The sequence below is a fragment of the Astatotilapia calliptera genome, chromosome 20, assembly GCF_900246225.1.
Source record: "Astatotilapia calliptera chromosome 20, fAstCal1.2, whole genome shotgun sequence".
Taxonomy (NCBI): domain Eukaryota; kingdom Metazoa; phylum Chordata; class Actinopteri; order Cichliformes; family Cichlidae; genus Astatotilapia; species Astatotilapia calliptera.
This window is the reverse complement of record NC_039321.1, coordinates 3264087-3283001: the sequence shown is the minus strand read 5'-3', so window position 1 is coordinate 3283001 and position 18915 is coordinate 3264087. Positions and strand designations below refer to the sequence as shown.

At 41.9% G+C, this 18915-nt stretch overlaps 1 protein-coding gene across 3 annotated transcripts in view; it reads right to left on the bottom strand.

Moving 5' to 3' along the window:
• Window positions 1-3105: 3105 nt before the first annotated feature.
• Window positions 3106-18915, bottom strand: part of ptpn18 (protein tyrosine phosphatase non-receptor type 18) — a 35538-nt gene continuing 19728 nt past the window's right edge. For 2 of the 3 annotated variants that reach the window (XM_026155333.1, XM_026155332.1), the window contains exons 12-16: window positions 17555-17592; window positions 10500-10625; window positions 9737-9921; window positions 8912-9001; window positions 3106-3607 (exon numbers count right to left, since the gene is read on the bottom strand). In XM_026155333.1, coding sequence (XP_026011118.1) covers window positions 3534-3607; window positions 8912-9001; window positions 9737-9921; window positions 10500-10625; window positions 17555-17592 — 513 coding nt within the window. In that variant the 3' untranslated portion in view covers window positions 3106-3533. Of the gene's footprint in view, window positions 3608-3927; window positions 3975-8911; window positions 9002-9736; window positions 9922-10499; window positions 10626-17554; window positions 17593-18915 lie in introns of all 3 variants that reach the window. The other variant, XM_026155334.1, reaches the window with a different exon arrangement.

Here is an 18915-nt window from a genome sequence, read left to right as displayed (position 1 = left end):
AGCCCCTCGTCTCCTCATTCATCTAAAGTTGCTCTTTCCCTCGGCCCCCCCATTTTTCCCTCTCTCACTCTCTGTCAGCATCATGTAATGGAAAATATGTGATGAACATTTATTTTTTTATAATTTAATTATGGATAAAAAAAATAAAAACAGGGATAGATTTAAGGCACGAATGTGGGATCTGGAAAGGGAAGCTAATGCAGAAGAGACTGCATGTCCAGCAGGGGGCGCCTCCTGTGGCTGTAAAAAGAAGTCCCTGGGTAAACGGCTCAACTTTTCCCTTGATCTGTGAGCTCAGCACGCACTTTCATTATCAGTGTGTGGTGTCTAGTTTCAAGTCCTAATGAATAAAACATGATTTTAAAAAAATTACTGCTCCCAAGGTTATGCTTGATCATGTGACTGACAAATTCGTTACACCAACTGCACAGCACACGATCAGTACTGTGACACAAGTTCAGTCAGAAGCTGATTAACCAAACGATTAGAGTTGGAACTATTCCACCATTTTCTTTTCATCACACTACACTAATAAAAAACTACACACACACAAACACACAAACACAGACTAATATTATTTGACCTTCCCCCAAAATAACTACAAATGTTAAAAGTTTTATGTAAAACAGATTTTTGTTTAAAAAATGCATTGACTTCTGTTAATTAAGGTAACAATAACTCACTATGCAAAGACAAACTGTGCTTCCAACTGTAGAGTGAGCCCCCCACAGTCCACCAAAACCCCCTACCTCTTTCCTGAAATTACCAGGAAGAACTGGAAATGTATAAAACTTTGTGGAGGAAGAATTTATAGCAGTGCTGTTGGATTGGATTATACTGCACAGGTGTTCCTAATAAAGTGCCCGGGAAGTGTACAGCTCACACATACACACAGGCGTAGATATGTGGACATGTGAGTGATGGGTTTAAAAAAAAATCCTCCTTTAATTTCCAATATCGCAGTCTATCACTCGATTTCATCGCTCTCCTTTTCCCTTTCTCCCTCCCTCTTTCTCCATCTATGGATGCCTGTGGTCTCTCCTCCACTGAAGAAGCCAACACCCATGACCTGTGTGTGTGTGTGTGTGTGTGTGTGTGTGTGTGTGTGCGCACGTGTAAAATGCCTGTAATAAATGGAGTGTGCTTTGCGGCAAACTGGCAGCGCAGCTGGCAGCACGAGAGTTGCATTTAGTGGTTTTTTAGACTCAAACCGAGGGACAGACAAGTGTGTGTGTGTGTGCATGTGTGTGTGTGCATATGCATGTGCATGGATGCGTGCGTGTGTTGGTAGACTTCTTTGATTACAGCAAGGCATGATAGAGAGCTCAGCCCTGTGGTTGCAAAAGACAAAAGACACAAAAATGCACACTGACACACACTTTGTTGTACAGTGTGTGTGTGTGTGTGTGTGTGTGTGTGTGTGTGCTGAATCATCTCCTCTTTTTTTGAACCTGATTCAGATCTGATGATGTCAGTCTCTCTCTCACACACACACTTTTGTGTTTCCATCACTTCAGAGGACATCACTTTGACTCATTTCCAGCATCACACTAAAAGTTGATGATTTGCTTTATGGGGACTTCTTTTTATCCAATTAAAAGAGTTGCGTTCCCACAATGTGGTTGTGTGAACACATTTATGTTCCCACAACACGAGTAATACAAGTGTGTCCACATGTCGCTGTGGCAAATAACCCAAACCTGAACCCTGAAACCAGGTCTGAACCCTCACATGGCTCTTTGAAGCTCTGTGCCAAAGTCAGCAAATGTCCTCACAAGGTCTTAAACTGACAGTGGTTCTCACAAAGACAGCCCCACACACGTGCACACACACACACACACACACACACACACACACACACACACACACACACACACACACACACACACACACACACACACACACACACAGTGACCACAGTCCAGTGAAGCCAAAAGTTTAATTGAAACCACCTTTTTCCCTCCCTTAGTGTGTTCTTTCTGTTCATTCACACTGCTTCGGGAGCCTCTGTTCTTCTTCTTCCCTTTATTGCTTTCACACACCAACAGGCTCCAGGCCTTCCTGCTGTTGGTTGGTGTTGCTCTGCTGCCTCCTGGTGGTCATCTGGGACACTGTGTTTTAGACACCAGGTTCAACAAACATACACAAGTGAGTTTCATAGGGAACATGTGTAATGTCATCAAGGTTGCTTTGGAACGGGTTACTTGAAAGTCTGCATTACAAAGTGAAGAGGCTGCCTCTGCATCCCATGTGTTCTTTGCCCCCGTGTATTAAAGAGGGGCGGTACTCCTCAGGAGGAAGGACTCCTCTACAAACAGCCAGGCCTTTGTATTCAGCAGCTGTTTCAGCTTCATGCTCAGACTTTGTTCTTCACCATGTGTTTGTGTTTTAAAAACAAATGTGTTCATGTTGTTGTGAATTTAACCCTAAATATATTTTAAAAAGTCAGGAGCACTAAAATGAGATGATAAAATACAGCTGCAGGGCTCGAACAAAACTATTTATGATGCAGTTGGCTCAAATATATTTAATTGATTTCATTTAATTGCTTTAAAATGAGGCTGCAAAGCAAGGTGGTTTTATTTTGTTAAATCCCAGTTTCCTTGGCTCATCCTTAGAGTGACAAGAGGAGTCAGGGATGTGCAATCTAGCACATGAGGAAGGCCAATATGAGGTGTGGCGTTTGGACAACCTGGCTGCAGGCAGGAGCTAATGAAAAATCCCATCAGGTGTATGATGGGAAATGTAGGCAACCAACCAGGAATATTATTCCATAGTGACTGACTGTACTGAGATTAGCTCTGAGGACTTCGAGGACTTCTGCTTTGGTGTGTTTGAGAGTACTTCACTTGTTGATATAATTTCCTTTTTTTAGGTACTTCACAGACCAAAGAACCAGGTTTTATCTTTTACTTTTCACCATTTTGTGAAAAGCAATCCTGCGTGGATCAGCTTCTTGTAGCATTTGTTTAAAATGTACAAAGCACAAAACCTTCAAATATAAAAACTTAAGGTGTGTTGAGCCAAATTAATCCTTTTCCCCCATGAAACCTTATAGTTAACAGAAATCCTTTATTAGTAAAAAAATTAATTATGCTCAGCAGATGTGATGTTCCATTTTTATTTTTACAATTTGTCATTAACACTCACGTTACAAAATCAAATGTTAGTGATACTGAGCTTTTGTGTCTTCAAATGATAGTGACAGTGAAGATTCAACATCTAAAATAAGATAAAGTCCCTGGTCAGGAGGTCAAATATGATTTAAGATTGTGGTCAAAGTCTGTAAACGTCTATTCGAAATATTTAACATATTAAATTATTCCCACCAAAAAGGTAAATTGAACCTTTAAATACATAAAATACAGACACGTCAAGCATGATTTCAATAAATATTTACAGGCAGCTTTCTGAACCCGGTCAGATGATCACAGTGACACCAGTTTAGCAAATCAAATCACACAAACAGTCAGATTCAAGTCTAATTCAGTCCAGTCCAGTCCAACAGTCTCTGATAAACCAGTTAAACCAGTTCATCTCTCCACCCGAGTCCACTCAGCTGGAGGATCTCTGGGTCCTCTGGGCTTCTGAATCCGACAGTTAAACCCTGAAAAATAACAAAATAAAGAAAATCAGAGAAAGTATAACTTCACTATGTGACACACAAATGCAGCAATAAGAGAGCAGTCCAACTGTGAGTAAACCGTCTTCTCTTCTGTCATCACCACTGCCAACTAGCACATTTTTTATCACCATCACCTCCCCCATACCACCTACACCATGTTCAGTATTCATAAGCAAAATTTAAAATAGTTAGTAGCACACCACAGTGTAGCTGTCAGATAATAGTAATAAACATAAAACAATCCTTATTTCTGAGCAGCTAGAAAAGCTCCAATGGAACACCCAAAAGGTTTCCAAGAGCACCTATTTGACATCTTTACTCATTTTTGGAGCAAAATCTTCCTTCAGTTCTGAAAAACAGAGACCAGAGAGTTAAACAGTCCAAACTCTTTCTCTCTTCGCAGGACTACTGACCAGATCGCGACCCCCTGATAATCCTCAGTCACTTGGGAAAATGCGTTTTCCCCAGCTGGTCAGCAAGTGGTTCCCAGTCAGCAAATAAGTCAAGTCAACTTTATTGTCACTTCAACCACAGTTAATACACAGTGAAGCGAAACAACGTTCCTCCAGGACCAAGGTGCTACATGCAACATAAATTTACAACATAAATAAACAGAAAACACTAAACTAGCTAACTAAGAGGCGTAGTTAGCTGGCTAGCAGAGACAAGACAGACTGACCTAACATGAATTACAACATAAATTAACAAAAACTAACTAACTATCTAAGGATGACTTTTTTTTTCTTTTTTTTTGTTAACAGACAGCAGACAACAAAATGCACGTGCAAATGTGCAAACAAGAGCAGCAAAGTGACAGTGTGACAAAAAAAACAAACAAACAAACAAACAAACAAATAAACATTTTTAACTAGACTGACAGGTCTCCAGGGTTGGGCAACAGAGTTTAAATGATCAGTGTAACTAGTCACAGGTTTTATAATATTGCTTAATCCTCTTTCATCCATGAAAGAGAGGATTTACAAAGTTTAGCTAGATGTTTAGCTAGACGTTTAGCAGTTTAGCTAGAAGCTAGCAGTTTAGCTAGTTTGTTTCCATCTAAAGATTAAATACATCAGTAAGAACATGTTTTAAACTTTGGACACAAACTAAGATGGAAACTAAATAACAGTTTGGAGAGTTAGTATAGTTTGAATGGCTGACAAACAAAGATGTGATACCTGGTGACTAGCTATGGTTAGACTGGTTAAAAACACATTAGCACAGCTGTGTCTATGCTGAACGAGGGTTAAATTGTTCTTAAAGAAAGTTCATTTTTAAGGTCCCTGATGGGCAGAGTGTAACACATTAATCAGGCGGGAAGAAGAAACTGAAAACCGACCAAACTTGAGCCCAGACAACGTCTGAGACGATCCATCTACACAGAGGTCAGACATGGTTCACATTACTCTCTATAAAAAAGTCCTGACCCAAAGCTTAATGTCCACACCGAAATCTCAGTCTGAGTATTTCTTGTCGTTCTTGTCACTCTTATGCTTAGCTTAAAGACTTTCTGCCTATGAGCAGCAACCAGTCAGAAGTATGTTAGCTTAAAAGTGGCTTGAGTTTGATTGAGGATGAACAGCACCAGTAAAAGACATAATTATTTTGAACTGCAAGTCCTGCCAACTACCCATTGAGTCCTTGGATAAAAAAAAATAATATATGAAGCTAGAATGAGCACAATACATGCCCTTAAAACACTAACATGCAACCACTATATCATTACATACACATTAAAATGACATTTCTTAGTTGCTATTACTCAACCTATATTTACACACATGCTTTTTAGACACACCGACTCTCTAATTGGCCTAATGTGACACAGTGAGCACTACAACACATATTGTGTAGTCCGAGCCCGGCACCGAGAGTGTGGAATCTCCCATTCAGGATCTTGTGTTTGTTTTCTTTTTTTGCTCTATTTTTTCTTGTGTGTTAGCTGGTTAGTTACAGAATCCACAGAGTATTTGATTAGGTTAGGAATGAGTTGGACTGGGTTAAACGATGCCCCTTCTCCGTGTAGAAAGATGATGCTTACTGAGTGTGTTCAAATGTGTCAAGCGCAGTGTTGGGTAAGTTACTTTAAAATAGTAATTTAGTTACATTACTAGTTACTTCTATCAAAAGTAACTCAGTTACTTCAAGTTACTCGTTACTTTCAAAGTAACTAGTTACTAGGCAAAGTAACTTTGACCGCCGCCATGATTCTAGCCTACGTCACAGCGTCATGTTCCCTTTTACATCCAACACAAAAACTGCAGTCGTGGTGCTTTGATTGTACTCAGAACTCAGAAATTCTGCCTTCTGAATAGGAAGATGTAGGCAACACCAGACTGCAGATGAGCTGCATACAGGGCTGGACTGGGACAAAAAAATAAATAAATCGGCTCGGGCATTTTGACTAGAGACCGTCCCGCCATTATAGGAAAAATCATAAAGCCTTTGAATGAAAACAAACGCTGTTGTGACAGTGATGTACACTGTTCTGATGGTATATATGTATCAATCTATCAATCATTTGTTGTAAGATTCAGATAATTATTTATTAAAAGCGAAACATTTTAAATGAGAATAAGTAAGAAAAGTATTTCTTTGTGCCCCCCTTTCCCTGTTAATGTCCTACCTGCCCCCTGGCAACACTTTGCTAGAGCCGCCCCTGCACAGTTACCAGCTGTCAGCTGCTTAGAAAAGGATCCTGGTGTTATTTGTCTCTCAGAAACAGTTCATAACTTCAACTCATTCATGTCACCTAAAAGGTAAACCTGTTTCTCCATCACCTGTTCAGCTCTGATGATTCAGTAAGGACATCTCCTGGTTTCATCTTCATGTTTCCCTCTCACCACATATCCAAACCAACATCATGACCAGCAGCTTTACAGCTGTGGCTCCAGCAAACATCAGCTGATACTAGAAATTAATATTAAATAAATTCTAACAACAGCTGATCAAGCTTAAACGTGCTGCTGTTGTTTAACGCGACATCCGCTGGTTTCCTCTTTCAGGCCCAAAGTGGGCGATAAACAAACAAGAGAGAAAAGCCGATCAGCTGATCATTGATCAGTTTCATGATTGAAGTAGAAACGGGAGAGGGAGGGGAGAGGATGAGAGAAGAAGAGGCAGCTGTGCAGCGTAAACACAGAATAACTCCAGCTTTGTGTCTTTTTCATTCTAGCTGAAGTCCGGGACAAACTGTGTTCCTTTTCACCTCAATATGAAACGCGTAATATTTTCTCTGAATACGGAACGATTCCGTTTTTTTATGGGACGGTTGGCAACTCTAATAATTAACCTTATGAACAAAATAAAGTTTAACATCAGTAACATAGCACCCACCCAGCTGTATAGAAACTCTGTCATGCTAGCTAGTAAAGAAAAGTCAGCATAACGAAAATAAACTCCACCTAAACTTGGTTTATATCTGACCCAGATAGACTGCAGGTCATAACTTCTTACCTGAAGTTCAGTTCACCTGACACTCGGACCGGCGGCCGCTTCGGGTCTCTCCTCCTCCTGCCTCCCCTTTCCCTCATCCACCTGCTGGCCTCCACCACTTGCTAATGTTACTGAATCTGTGGAAGCTCCGCGATAGCCACCACACGAAGCAACGAATAACGAGCCTATCTAAATCCCAGTAACGACTAACGCGTTCCTGGTTTTGGCATAATAACTAGTTACTGTGCTCGTTACCACAATAATAACGTAGTTACTGTAACGCGTTACTTAATAACGCGTTAGTCCCAACTAGAGATGGACCGATCCGATATTACGTATCGGTATCGGTCCGATACTGACCTAAATTACTGGATCGGATATCGGAGAAAAATAAAAAATGTAATCCGATCCATTAAATATCACGAAAGCACCTCACAAAACTTGCAACACGCTGTAACTCACCTCAGAACATTAGCACGTCGGAGCAGTATGCATCACGTGATAGAGCGGCTGTGGCATGCGGGACCTGTCGGTGGTCTGGATAGCATGTGGAGCTTCGCTTAGCAACCCCGCATTTCATCTCCGACAAATTATCCCCGAGAGAAGTAAAGCAAGTGTGTAAGTCCATCTCTGAATGTTTGTAAAGCATTCCTGCGTTAAGCTTAACGAGCGACTGCCTCTCGCTCTCCGGCTGCTACTTCAATCATGAAACTGCTTAATGATCAGCTGATCGGCTTTTCTGTCGCGAGTCCGTCTCTCTTGTTTGTTTTTGGCCCACTTTGCACCAGACAGAGGAAACCAGCGGCTGAACAACAGCAGCACGTTTAAGCTTGATCAGCTGTTGTTAGAATTTATTTAATATTACTTTCTACTCGAGGATCTTTTTCTACGTAGCTGACGCTGGTAACTGTGCAGGGGCGGATCTAGCAAAGTTTAGCCAGGGGGGCCGATAGGGCATGAACAGGGAAAAGGGGCACAAAGACATACTTTTCTTTCTTATTCTCATTTAAAATGTCTAGCTTTTAATTATTTAATATTTATCTGAATCTTACACCCAAAGTTTTAATCTGATGTAAAATGTATAGAAGTCCATTATTGTATATAGTAACTATTAAGTCTAATATATATACCCTAGTAAGCTATAGTACTTTTTCCTTTGGGAAGGTACCATCTGTGCAGTCTGCAATTTTGTTGAAGAAAGATGTTGAATCTATTTAATATTTCTTGAAAAATAATTGATTTCTGTGTATTTTTTTTCCACACTGCATCAAATTAAGGTTGATTACGTCGATTAAGCATCATGAGGTGGAGCGTGAGGGGTGGTTCCCTATTTTTTATTTATTTATTTTTGTTGTTGCTGGGAGTTGGAACCCTATTAGTTAGGTTGCTTAATATTTACGCTAAGTACTCTTTAAAATACCAGAATAGGGAGGATGGTGTAGGTTTAAGTTTATTAGATTGATCAGTATTGCTGAACTATGAAATTTTTTTTTTTTGCATACAGGTATAACAGAATAGCTTTAGTGTAGTTGTTGTTTTAAACTTGAGTATGAACTTATACAAAATGCAGCAAGATATTTAAAAAAGCAGTTTTGTTGATTAAAAAACACTATATCGGATTCATATCGGTATCGGCAGATATCCAAATTTATGATATCGGTATCGGTATCGGACATAAAAAAGTGGTATCGTGCCATCTCTAGTCCCAACACTGGCCAAGCATAACTTTACAAGTGTCTATATACAAAAAGTTGAGAGGGAAAGACCTGAAATTATGAGTCTGTGAGGTGTGACAACATGAACAACAAAATGAGGTACTATTACATTAACTGTGAGAACAGGTGTACTGACCGATGCTACCAGGCGAACAGAAGCTGGTCACATCTGAGACTGAAGAGGAAAAATCTTCATAATCGTTACAGTCCATTGAAGATTTCTCAGCTGCAGGAAGAAAAGAGTGAATTTACTTCTTTAGTAGGCTTGATTACTGTAACAGCATCTTTACAGGTCTACCTAAAAAAAAAAATCAGTCAGACAACTACAGCTCATTCAGAGCTCTGCTGCTCGAGTCCTCACTAAGACCAAAAAAGTGGACCACATCAGTCCAGCTCTGAGGTCTTTACACTGGCTGCCTGTCCGTCAGAGGATAGACTTTAAAGTCCTGATGCTGGCCTATAAAGCTCTGAATGGTTTAGGACCAAAATACATCAGTGACCTCCTGACCCAGTATGAACCTTCCCGATCCCTCAGGTCATCTGGATCCGGTCTTTTATCAGTTCCCAGAGTCAGAACCAGACACGGAGAAGCTGCATTCAGCTTTTATGCTCCTTATATCTGGAACAAACTCCCAGAAAGCCTCAGATCAGCTGAAACACTCAGTTTATTTAAATCCAGGTTGAAGACTCACCTGTTCTCAGCTGCACCAAATCCACACTTTTAAGCTTAAATTTCAAAACTTATATTTTAACTACTGATTTTATCTACTGATTTTTTTAAATCAATTTTAAATCATGCTTTTTATTGTTGTTTTTAATGTCTCTGTAAAGCACTTTGAATCACCTTGTTGTTGAATTGTGCTATACAAATAAACTTGCCTTGCCTTACATTTCGAGTCTTCACGTCCCCTTAAATCCCAAACAGCACTCGCCCGCCCCTCCTTCACCACCCTCTTCTTACCTGCAACCAGCTGATAGTCTGAGCCCTCCCCAGGCTTTTGACCGGTCGGTGATGCTATGTCATAGATGGGTGTCACTGAGGGTGGCAGGCTCTGCTGTTTAGCTCGGGGTTTGACGGTGCTGTAGATGGGAGCAGCTGACACACTCTTGGGGTCGTTGTCATAGTGATGGGAGGTGGGCATTGTCCTGAAAGGACAAAACAGCCATGATCAGTGAGTGGAGGTCTTGTGGCTCTATAGTGTAACAAGTGAAAGATCCTGGGACAAATCCCTTTGCGGTTGTGTCAGGAAGGGCGTCCAGCAAGCATGCCACGCCTTTAGGGTGGAGGTGTAAAGAGGCAAGAGGGAGTGAAGGGGTCAATCAGCCAAAGCAACAAAGAAAGGTCAGGAATAGACTGCAGGCAGAATGGCGAGGATAAGACAAAGTTAGAGAGGCAAGGCTGCGATTGGTTGGACATGTCCAGAGGAAGGAGAGCGGATACACTGGACAAAGGAGCTGAAGATTGAGCAGCCACGACCACGGAGAAGGATCATGTAGTGAAGGAGGACCAGCACAGGGTTAGTGTGACAGAAGATCTGTCCACACAGGATGCAAGCGATATGCTGAGACGACAGCAGACGAACTGCTGTGGTGAAGTAGAAGACGGCGAGGATTTAGGGTGTGGAATGAGACTTTTCATAAACAATAACCATTTATTCTTTTTACATGTTTGTGCATCACAAAATCCTAAAATGTCTGCATAAAGCACACTTTAGTTTCTTTACCTGCTTCCAGGATTGGATCTGGACAGGGGTACAGCTGAGTAGGTGGGAGCCGATGGGGGTGGATGGGCGTGTTTGGGCTTGTTGACCACAGCGTACGTATCATTCATGACAACCTGCTGTGATAATCTGCATGCAGACAGAGAGAAGGACAAGTACATCTGAGCTGCTGTATGAGGCCACATTTTCAATCGTGTGCAGCTCAGTGATGATCAGGACCAAGCGGTGGTAAAAATTACAGTAAAACGTCCAAGTTTACAGCAGCAACAACTCCGCAGCCTGTGACTAAAAACAGCTTTGGTTTCTGCAGCTAGTTTCCCCCTTTGCAACACTTCTTTTTAGGGGAATGACACGTAACCGACGAACGCTAACACAGGAAGCTGTAGCTGCTGCTCACCCCAGCCAAGTCTCTAAACTGGACCATGTTTGTGCTGTTGTTGCCTTTTGGACTGATTTTAACAACGCACCAAATAACATGTCAGAAAATTCCACAGCTTGTCCACAAAGTTTATTTTCCAGTTTTGGGGTATTAAATCCCAGCATTTCAATATGTTAATTAGTAAGTGCGTGTTTATTTGTGTACATTGCACCTGTACGGCGCACCAGAATTAGCTCCTGAGAGCACCTGTCAAATGTGGCCACATTTAGTTTCAGAAGACCAGATATAGAATCCACAAAACCCCTTCCTATTTACGTCAGCTTGTTTCCAGTTTGGATTCTTTGTATCCAGTTTGGTTTTCACAGAAACATCTTTATATTCTGACTTCAGAACAAAGATGCACCACGTTGTTTATTAATAGTAGGTATGTTTCTAGTTTTGGACAGAGATAGGTGACCACTTCCTGACAGTAGCAAACACAAAAGCATGACGTTAGCTTCCTAAACTAACCTGAAAATGACTGTTTAAGGCGTGACATGCTTTCACTCTTCTCCCACCAACAATATGACTGTTGATTAACAGAAGAAATAAAAATGTTGAAGTAGACACAATTTGAAAAGTGCCAGAGGCACACCAGAAGTGCGAAGAAACTGTTAGACTGGTGCGATCAGAGGAGAGGAAGCTTGAGTTTCACAGGCAAAACTAAAAAAAAAAAAAAAAAAAAAAAAAAAAAAGAGAACTCCCCTGCCCCCAACTCAAAAAAAAAAAAAAAAAAAGAATTAAATATCGCAATTAAAAGTAAGAACTCAACAGCAGCAGTGTGGTTTCATATGTGATGAGCTGCAAAACTGAGCAGATGGGGAGTGCTGCCAATGTGCTACTCAACACCACATGCAACAGCATACCATCCCACTCGTCAACAGCTTTTCATTTTTATTTTGAGAAATGTAAGTAATATACAGTACTGTGCAAAAGTCTTGTGTCAGTCTTTGTCCGGGCTTTCCGAAGGTTTTGTGGCTGCTGTCTCACCCAACGTCAATGCAAACTTATTACTGAGCATTTTCACATGAGTGGTTCATTTTTGGGGTTTGTTTTTTTTAAACGCCATTTAACACTGACCGATGAACCATTTGCTAAAAATGAACTCAAAGTAGCGTCAGTCAGATTTTGCTCCACCATAACATCTAACTACAAAATGACAAGAAAGCCGTCTAAGAGCTGGGATGAAGAAACAATGTGGTCAAACTCAGTACAGCAGCTAAATGCTAACACGTATGTTTGCATTTATGAAAGCTGATGAGTGCGTCTTGGATATGAACACAGTTTCTAATACTTAAATGAGTTCAAAGCAGTGGGTGTATCATTTGATCCTCTACTGTTAACTGAAAGGTTTAAGAATGGCGTGACCTTTTAACTCCTATTATTAAAACTTTAAAATAAGCTTCGACTCAAATGTGACAAACGAGTCATGTACACGAACAGTTTCTTCCGGCTCTAAAACCTACAGACTAGAAGCTTTTTTGAAAACCCATCAGATTGTGGAAAAGGTTACGCATGGTTACATTTACTCAGGTTAGTCAGTTTCACTTCCTCATTTGCAGTCAGCCCAGATTAATCACTTGGACTCAGATTACTCAATGTTAGCACCTTTGCATGGGATCCCTGTGGTGCTGCTTTAATTAAAGCCTTAACACTCCCTCCAGACGTCCGTCATCCTGTGCTCAAAGTTCACCTCAAAAGGGCCTTTTGGACTGTGGGAATGATCCATGTGACCTCAGACAAGCATCAGCTGTGACCCACTTTAAATCAAAGATAATTAAACACTTCCTTCTTGGTCGAGCTTTTGGAAAGTGCTGATATCCGAGTTGTCATTTTATGTAACTAGCAGAGCATCTCTTCACCATCTACACTGCAGACTTCTCCCACAATTCCACCCAGTGCTTCCTGCAGAAGTTCTCTGATGACTCTGCAATAGTCGGCCTCATCACTGATGGGGACGACAAGGAGTACAGAGGTCTGACCCAAGACTTTGTGGACTGGTGCCAGCTGAACTACCTCCAGATCAACGCCAGTAAAACCAAGGAACTGGTGGTAGACTTCCGCAGGCACAAGCATTCTCCACTGCAACCACTGAACATCCAAGGTATGGACATTGAGGCTGTGGACAGCTACAGGTACCTTGGTGTTCATCTGAACAATAGACTGGACTGGACTCATAACTCAGACGCCCTCTACAGGAAAGGGCAGAGCAGGCTGTACCTGCTGCGGAGACTCAGGTCGTTTGGGGTGGAGGGCCCACTCCTGAAGACCTTCTATGACTCTGTTGTGGCTTCTGCTATCTTTTATGGCGTGGTCTGCTGGGGCGGCAGCATCTCTGCTGGGGACAGGAAGAGACTGAACAGGGTGATCCGAAGGGCCAGCTCTGTTCTAGGATGCCCTCTGGACCCAGTGGAGGTGGTGAGTGACAGGAGAATGGCGGCTAAGCTGTCATCCCTGTTGGACAACATCTCCCACCCCATGCAGCAGACTGTGACAGCACTGAGCAGCTCCTTCAGTGGGAGACTGCGGCACCCACGGTGTGGGACGGAGAGATTTCGCAGGTCTTTCCTCCCCACTGCTGTCAGACTCCACAACAAAGACTTTAACTGAACAAGCACACACATCCATACATATGCAATAATACTAAGTGCAATAATCCTTTCTGTCATCGTTGTATTTTTACTCAGTTGTATATAGTATTTGTATTTGTATTCTATTTTTATCTTATTGTATATTTATTTTATTCTACTGTATATAGTATTTTATTCTATTCTGTACAGTTGTGTATTGTATTTATTCTTATTGTATTCTAATTTTTGCCTCATAACTTTTGCACTGTCCACTTCCTGCTGTGACAAAACAAATTTCCCACGTGTGGGACTAATAAAGGTTATCTTATCTTATCTTATCTTATCTTATCTCACTGGTGATGTCCACAGGTTCTAGACTTCAGCCACTCGCTGAACTTCACACAGTGGACAAAACATGAAGTGAGTTTTTACAGCACAGCACTGTGGAACTATAAAAATGTATCGTTGTAAACTACAAGCCCCATGATGCATTGCAGAACCGAGCATTCACATTAACACCGATCTGATATCTTTATATTGTGGCTCATGCTGTCACTGTAGCACTGCTGCCGTCGGTTAAAATTTGCATCTCTGCAGGAAATCACAACTCTACTTCCTGCTGCAGCCTCGTGATCACGGTCGTCGTGGTTACAATGATTGCACACACTGTGCACCAACTGTGGTCCCGGAAGGAAGTAAAGACTGTTTAATTGATTGAGCTTTGATCTGAGTTTCATCATTTGCTCCTACTCTAACCTCCTTGCTCAGCTGCTTCCTTACTTCCTCATGTTTCCTCTGCGCTTTCATCATTTTCTCCCTCTCACATTTCCCTTCAGTTCTCCTTTTTTTCCTTCCCCTCTTCTTTTTATGTCATTCCTTCAGCATCCCTGTCCTCCAATTCTCACCTCCTACATCTACTTCCTCACCCCGTTTCCTCCCCTTCTTTACCCGCTCACTCTGTCTCCACGGAAACATGATAGCATATGGGAATGGAGGGTGGGAAGGTGCTAATTTAACACCTCGGGGTGAAGCATGCTGTCTATATCGGTCTCTCTGCCTACACAGATGGGTGTCAAATTAAAGAAAGGGGCTGAACTCTCGACCCCCTAAAACGAGGACATTTTCCTGTGTGGTGAATTTTTATGCACCAATTTACAATCTTGTGCATGAATTTATGGTGAAAATGTCTTTGCAAAAAGAAAACACACAAAAAGACTCTTAGAAAGCCTAATTCTCCTCGACGTTCTCATTTATTATTGCCCCTCACACACATGCAGGCGTGATTTACTCTTCTGGTTTTTTGCCCGTTGTCTCATATGAAGCTGCGTGTGCGTCTTTTGTTTGGGAAAGAAACCTGCTTTAATGCGCGTGTGGCACCTGTCTCCCTCTGTGATATCTTAAATCTGTGTAATTGATTTTTGATCCCTGGATTCTAATAGCTCAGGTAGGTTTTAATTAAAACGTGCTGCACAGTCACAGATCTCTTATCGCTGCGCTTTAGATCGCAGCTTTGTCACCGAAGCTGACTGAAAACAAAGATGACAGGATTATCTAAAGACTTGGTTTAAAGCCTGACTGATATTAGGCCTCCTGATTTTCCTTCTGGCTTCTCCACGTTTGTGATCGCAGCTCTGAATGTGTGCAATGCAGCTGGGATGACCACTTATCACAAACACACTGGGAGTTTCCATGAGACTCAAAAATACCGACTGATACCAGCCGAAAGAACATTGTGAATAATCTTGTAACTATTCTGCCTCCTTAATGCTTTTACTGCAGCAGGATGAATGCATGCATTATAAACGTGTATGCGGGACTAAAATCTTTGCCCCTGAGTGAGGGGATGAGGTGACTCTGCTGCCGCGGGGGTCGTTTTGCTGACATGGTTTGGGTGCTCTTGTCTCCTCAGGGCAAAAGGTCAATACAAATCAATGAAAAGCTGTTTTAGTGAAACATTTCCAATCTGATGGATGTGCCCTTCTCTGCAATGACAACGTCTCCATTCATAGGACATGAGTGCTCACTGAAAACGATGTCAATCTAATGCCATAACTCGATCTCAGACCAATTCTACTCCTCTGGGAAATACAAATCACATGAGGGCCCGTCACGCAGTTTATCGACAAGCTTTAATTTAGTCAATAGCGCACGTGCCATAAATCATTTCCTTGTACATTTTGGTGCATATAAAACCCTCAGTTCTGCTTCCAGAACAACTGATTACATTTCTATTCAGCTCATAGAGCTGAATCTGACAGCTGCTGGTTCTATGGAGCACTCGCTAACACCAAATATATCCTGACGCTAAATCAAAATAATGGACCCTTACATTTGTTCTTGCAAATGTGCATGCAAGTGTCTCTCAGCCTGATTCGCAGGCCTGAACATGAAAGCTCCCTGATGGCATAGATCACTTGTAACAAACAGTCCAGCATTATACCATGAAGCTGGCTGCACATAAAACTTAAACCAGCCTTTGGCGCTTCGTCCCTTTGAGATTTGCCTTGAAGTAACATTCTGCTGTAGCTGCATGCCTCTTTTCAGCTCAGTGACTCTCCGGAGCGCCTGTTCTCTCCCTGTGACTCCGTCTCTCTGCTGGTGTGTGGATTCGAAAATCAAAACAAGAACGCAAATTATGCTCTTTGAAGACAAGGCGGCTACACGGGCCTCCGTTTACACCCAGTAAAGTTTTCAGTCTCCCACCTCAGTGAAAACCTTTCAGACCACAGCTATGCTGGTTGGGCCAAAACAAAGAGAGCAGGTCAGCTACTATTCTGCCAAATATCCTTGTTCTAGAAACGAATCCCAAGTTTCTCTCTGATGCCTTCACTGGAGTATTAATGTGTGAATGTTAGAAGCACTTAAGCATAGAAAAAAGTGGTTGTAAGAATAGATGAACGGGGCATGTTGTATAAATAGCTTTGAGTGCTCAGAGTAGAAAAGCGCTATAAGAACCATCCATTCACCTACTGAACCTGACACATGTGCCTAAGATGGTACAGGCCACAGTCTGCTGTTCTGAGACCATCATGGTAAATATAACTGACTCTTTTCTGGTAGCACCTGATGGCTCTACAGCTTCCTCTACAACTTTTCCACACGTTACCTGCAGGGCACGCAACAAAGCAAATGACTCAAATTCAGCATTAAATGGCCTTTAATCTACTGGCTCCCCATTACGATGTGTGTGTGAGTGAAACTGGTGTGTGCCTGCGTTGTGTCTGACAATGAAAGGTTAAAAGAAAGACCTCCGAGTAAACAACTTGCCTGCTCCAACTCCTTTAAAATAAACAGTTGGGTCGAGAGTTAGCTCACCTCACTACAACTTCCAAGCTAGCAAGACGTACTAACAGTGCCTATACACACACGCATCACATATTCACAGCATCTAGTAAAGACAGGTGTAATGACGACAATAAACTAAAACACAATCAGAAACATCAGGGTGGATAAAGATATAATTAGTTTTTGGAAAATAAATGACACCGACCTCTCCCACAGGGGAATTGTAGCAAAGGGGAGAGGCCAAAGGGATACCCCAAACCTATAGGGCTGCACCAAAGAAGAAGAAAAGGATGAGGAGGGGCTCTAGCTTAATAGTCTGGAGCATTCACAGCTAGTGAGTGTTTGTCACGCTCACTGGCTCCATGTTCTATCCGAGCAGCACCCTCACTAAACCCAACGGAGCATTTCCTAAACATTGTAGAGACCAAAGAGGTCCACGTGAGGAGGTCGGAGGGTTGGCAGGGGCACGTGCAGGAAACCTTTTGTGTTTTGGGACTTTTCCAATTACACTTTACTTTCAGCTTTACTCACTGGAAAGGTTTTGACACCATGAACTACGTGGTTAAAGTGCTTTGGGTTCACATTACTGACAGACACCTCTCACCAATGACAGCATTAGGCACGGATACCGAAAGACACATTTTGTAGAAATCAAACACACCAGCAGCTTTGGCAAAACCGCATTACCAAAATTGGCGGGAATGAGACAGATTCATGTGTAAAAGCAGATTGTGTGTTTTTTTTAATATATGTATGGTGCCTCTCTGTAGATAACATGCACGCACCTGTTGCTGGAAGATGCAGCTGTTGTGGTTTTCTTTGTCTGAAAATAGAAAAGAACAGTTCAGTTCATCTTGAAGAAGAAATGAAGGATTTCTGTACAGCAGATGGAAAAGGGCTTCTGGGCAGAGTGAGACAAAGATGACTGAGTAAACGTATGTAGCACACAGGCCTCCAACTGTGGAGCCAATCATCACTTTCATATTTATGGGGTGTGTCCCAACGTTACCCCTCACAGAGTAAATGCAGCAGCAGAAATTCAATTCAGTTTTTTCAGATCACCCGTGTTGACAATATGCACATCGATACGTCTCATTTCTGAACTTAAGCGCTTTCCTTTTATTTATTTCGGACCTAAATCCACAGAAATGAGGTCACGGGAGATGAAGATCACCTCCGAGTCTGACTTGAAAACGTGTCGGCTTCGCAGGCTGGGATTTGCATGTTGCAGCTTTAGCAGAGACTGCTGCAAGTGAGAGAAGATGCTCGTCAGCTTTGTTTGCGTCGAGCACTGTAAGTGGTTCATGTGTAGATCAGAATAATTCAAACCACAACACTGGAGAGGCTGCTTTTAAAACTCTGATGTCTGTTGTGTGTGTTTAGATCTAGAATAGCCATTGTGTGTCTGCAGACAGCAGCTCAAACTGGGGAAGGAACACTGATTTAAGAGGTTGTTTATGGGCTTTTTTGTGCGTTTTTTCCCCCCCATTTGCCGTCTTTGTAAGGAAACAGGACGTGCCGCTTCATGTGCTTTGATGCAATGGTTAAAAGGTGCATGAAGTTGTCATTTATCTGATGATCATGATGTTATGTTGTCCAGTATAATTCAGCAAGTCCTTCATCAGATCCTTAATCCAGTCACAGGTACAACATAATAAGGACGGCCCAACAAACCTCTGACTGTGTTTATCGTGCTGTTCGGCTATTTTAATACACGGATCACAAACCTGCAGCTTCCCCCGTCTCAAGAGGTTTGATAAAACATAAATAGAAATAACACAACATGACTGAGCTATATTACTAAAGCTAACAACACGTTAGCCTTCAATCAGTTGGACTTGGAGGGTAACTACACACCTAAACAGCACACTGCAGAGCACTCGTATGTGATAAAATAGGATTTATTTGCATCTAATAGTGATGTTGAGAAGCTAATTTATATGTAACAGTCTAAAATATGTTTTGTTACTCTATTCGTGTGGTTTTAAATTTAAAACTCAATATAGGTTTTTCGATTGTAAACGTCCACAAACCCACTGATGGGCGAAGCTTCTTTGTCCTGAAAAAGACCCGATTGTTTAGAAGTCGATGGGAAACAGCCCGGCGTGGCTCTGTGACCTGTGTGGCCTGTTTGTGCTGTTGCAAC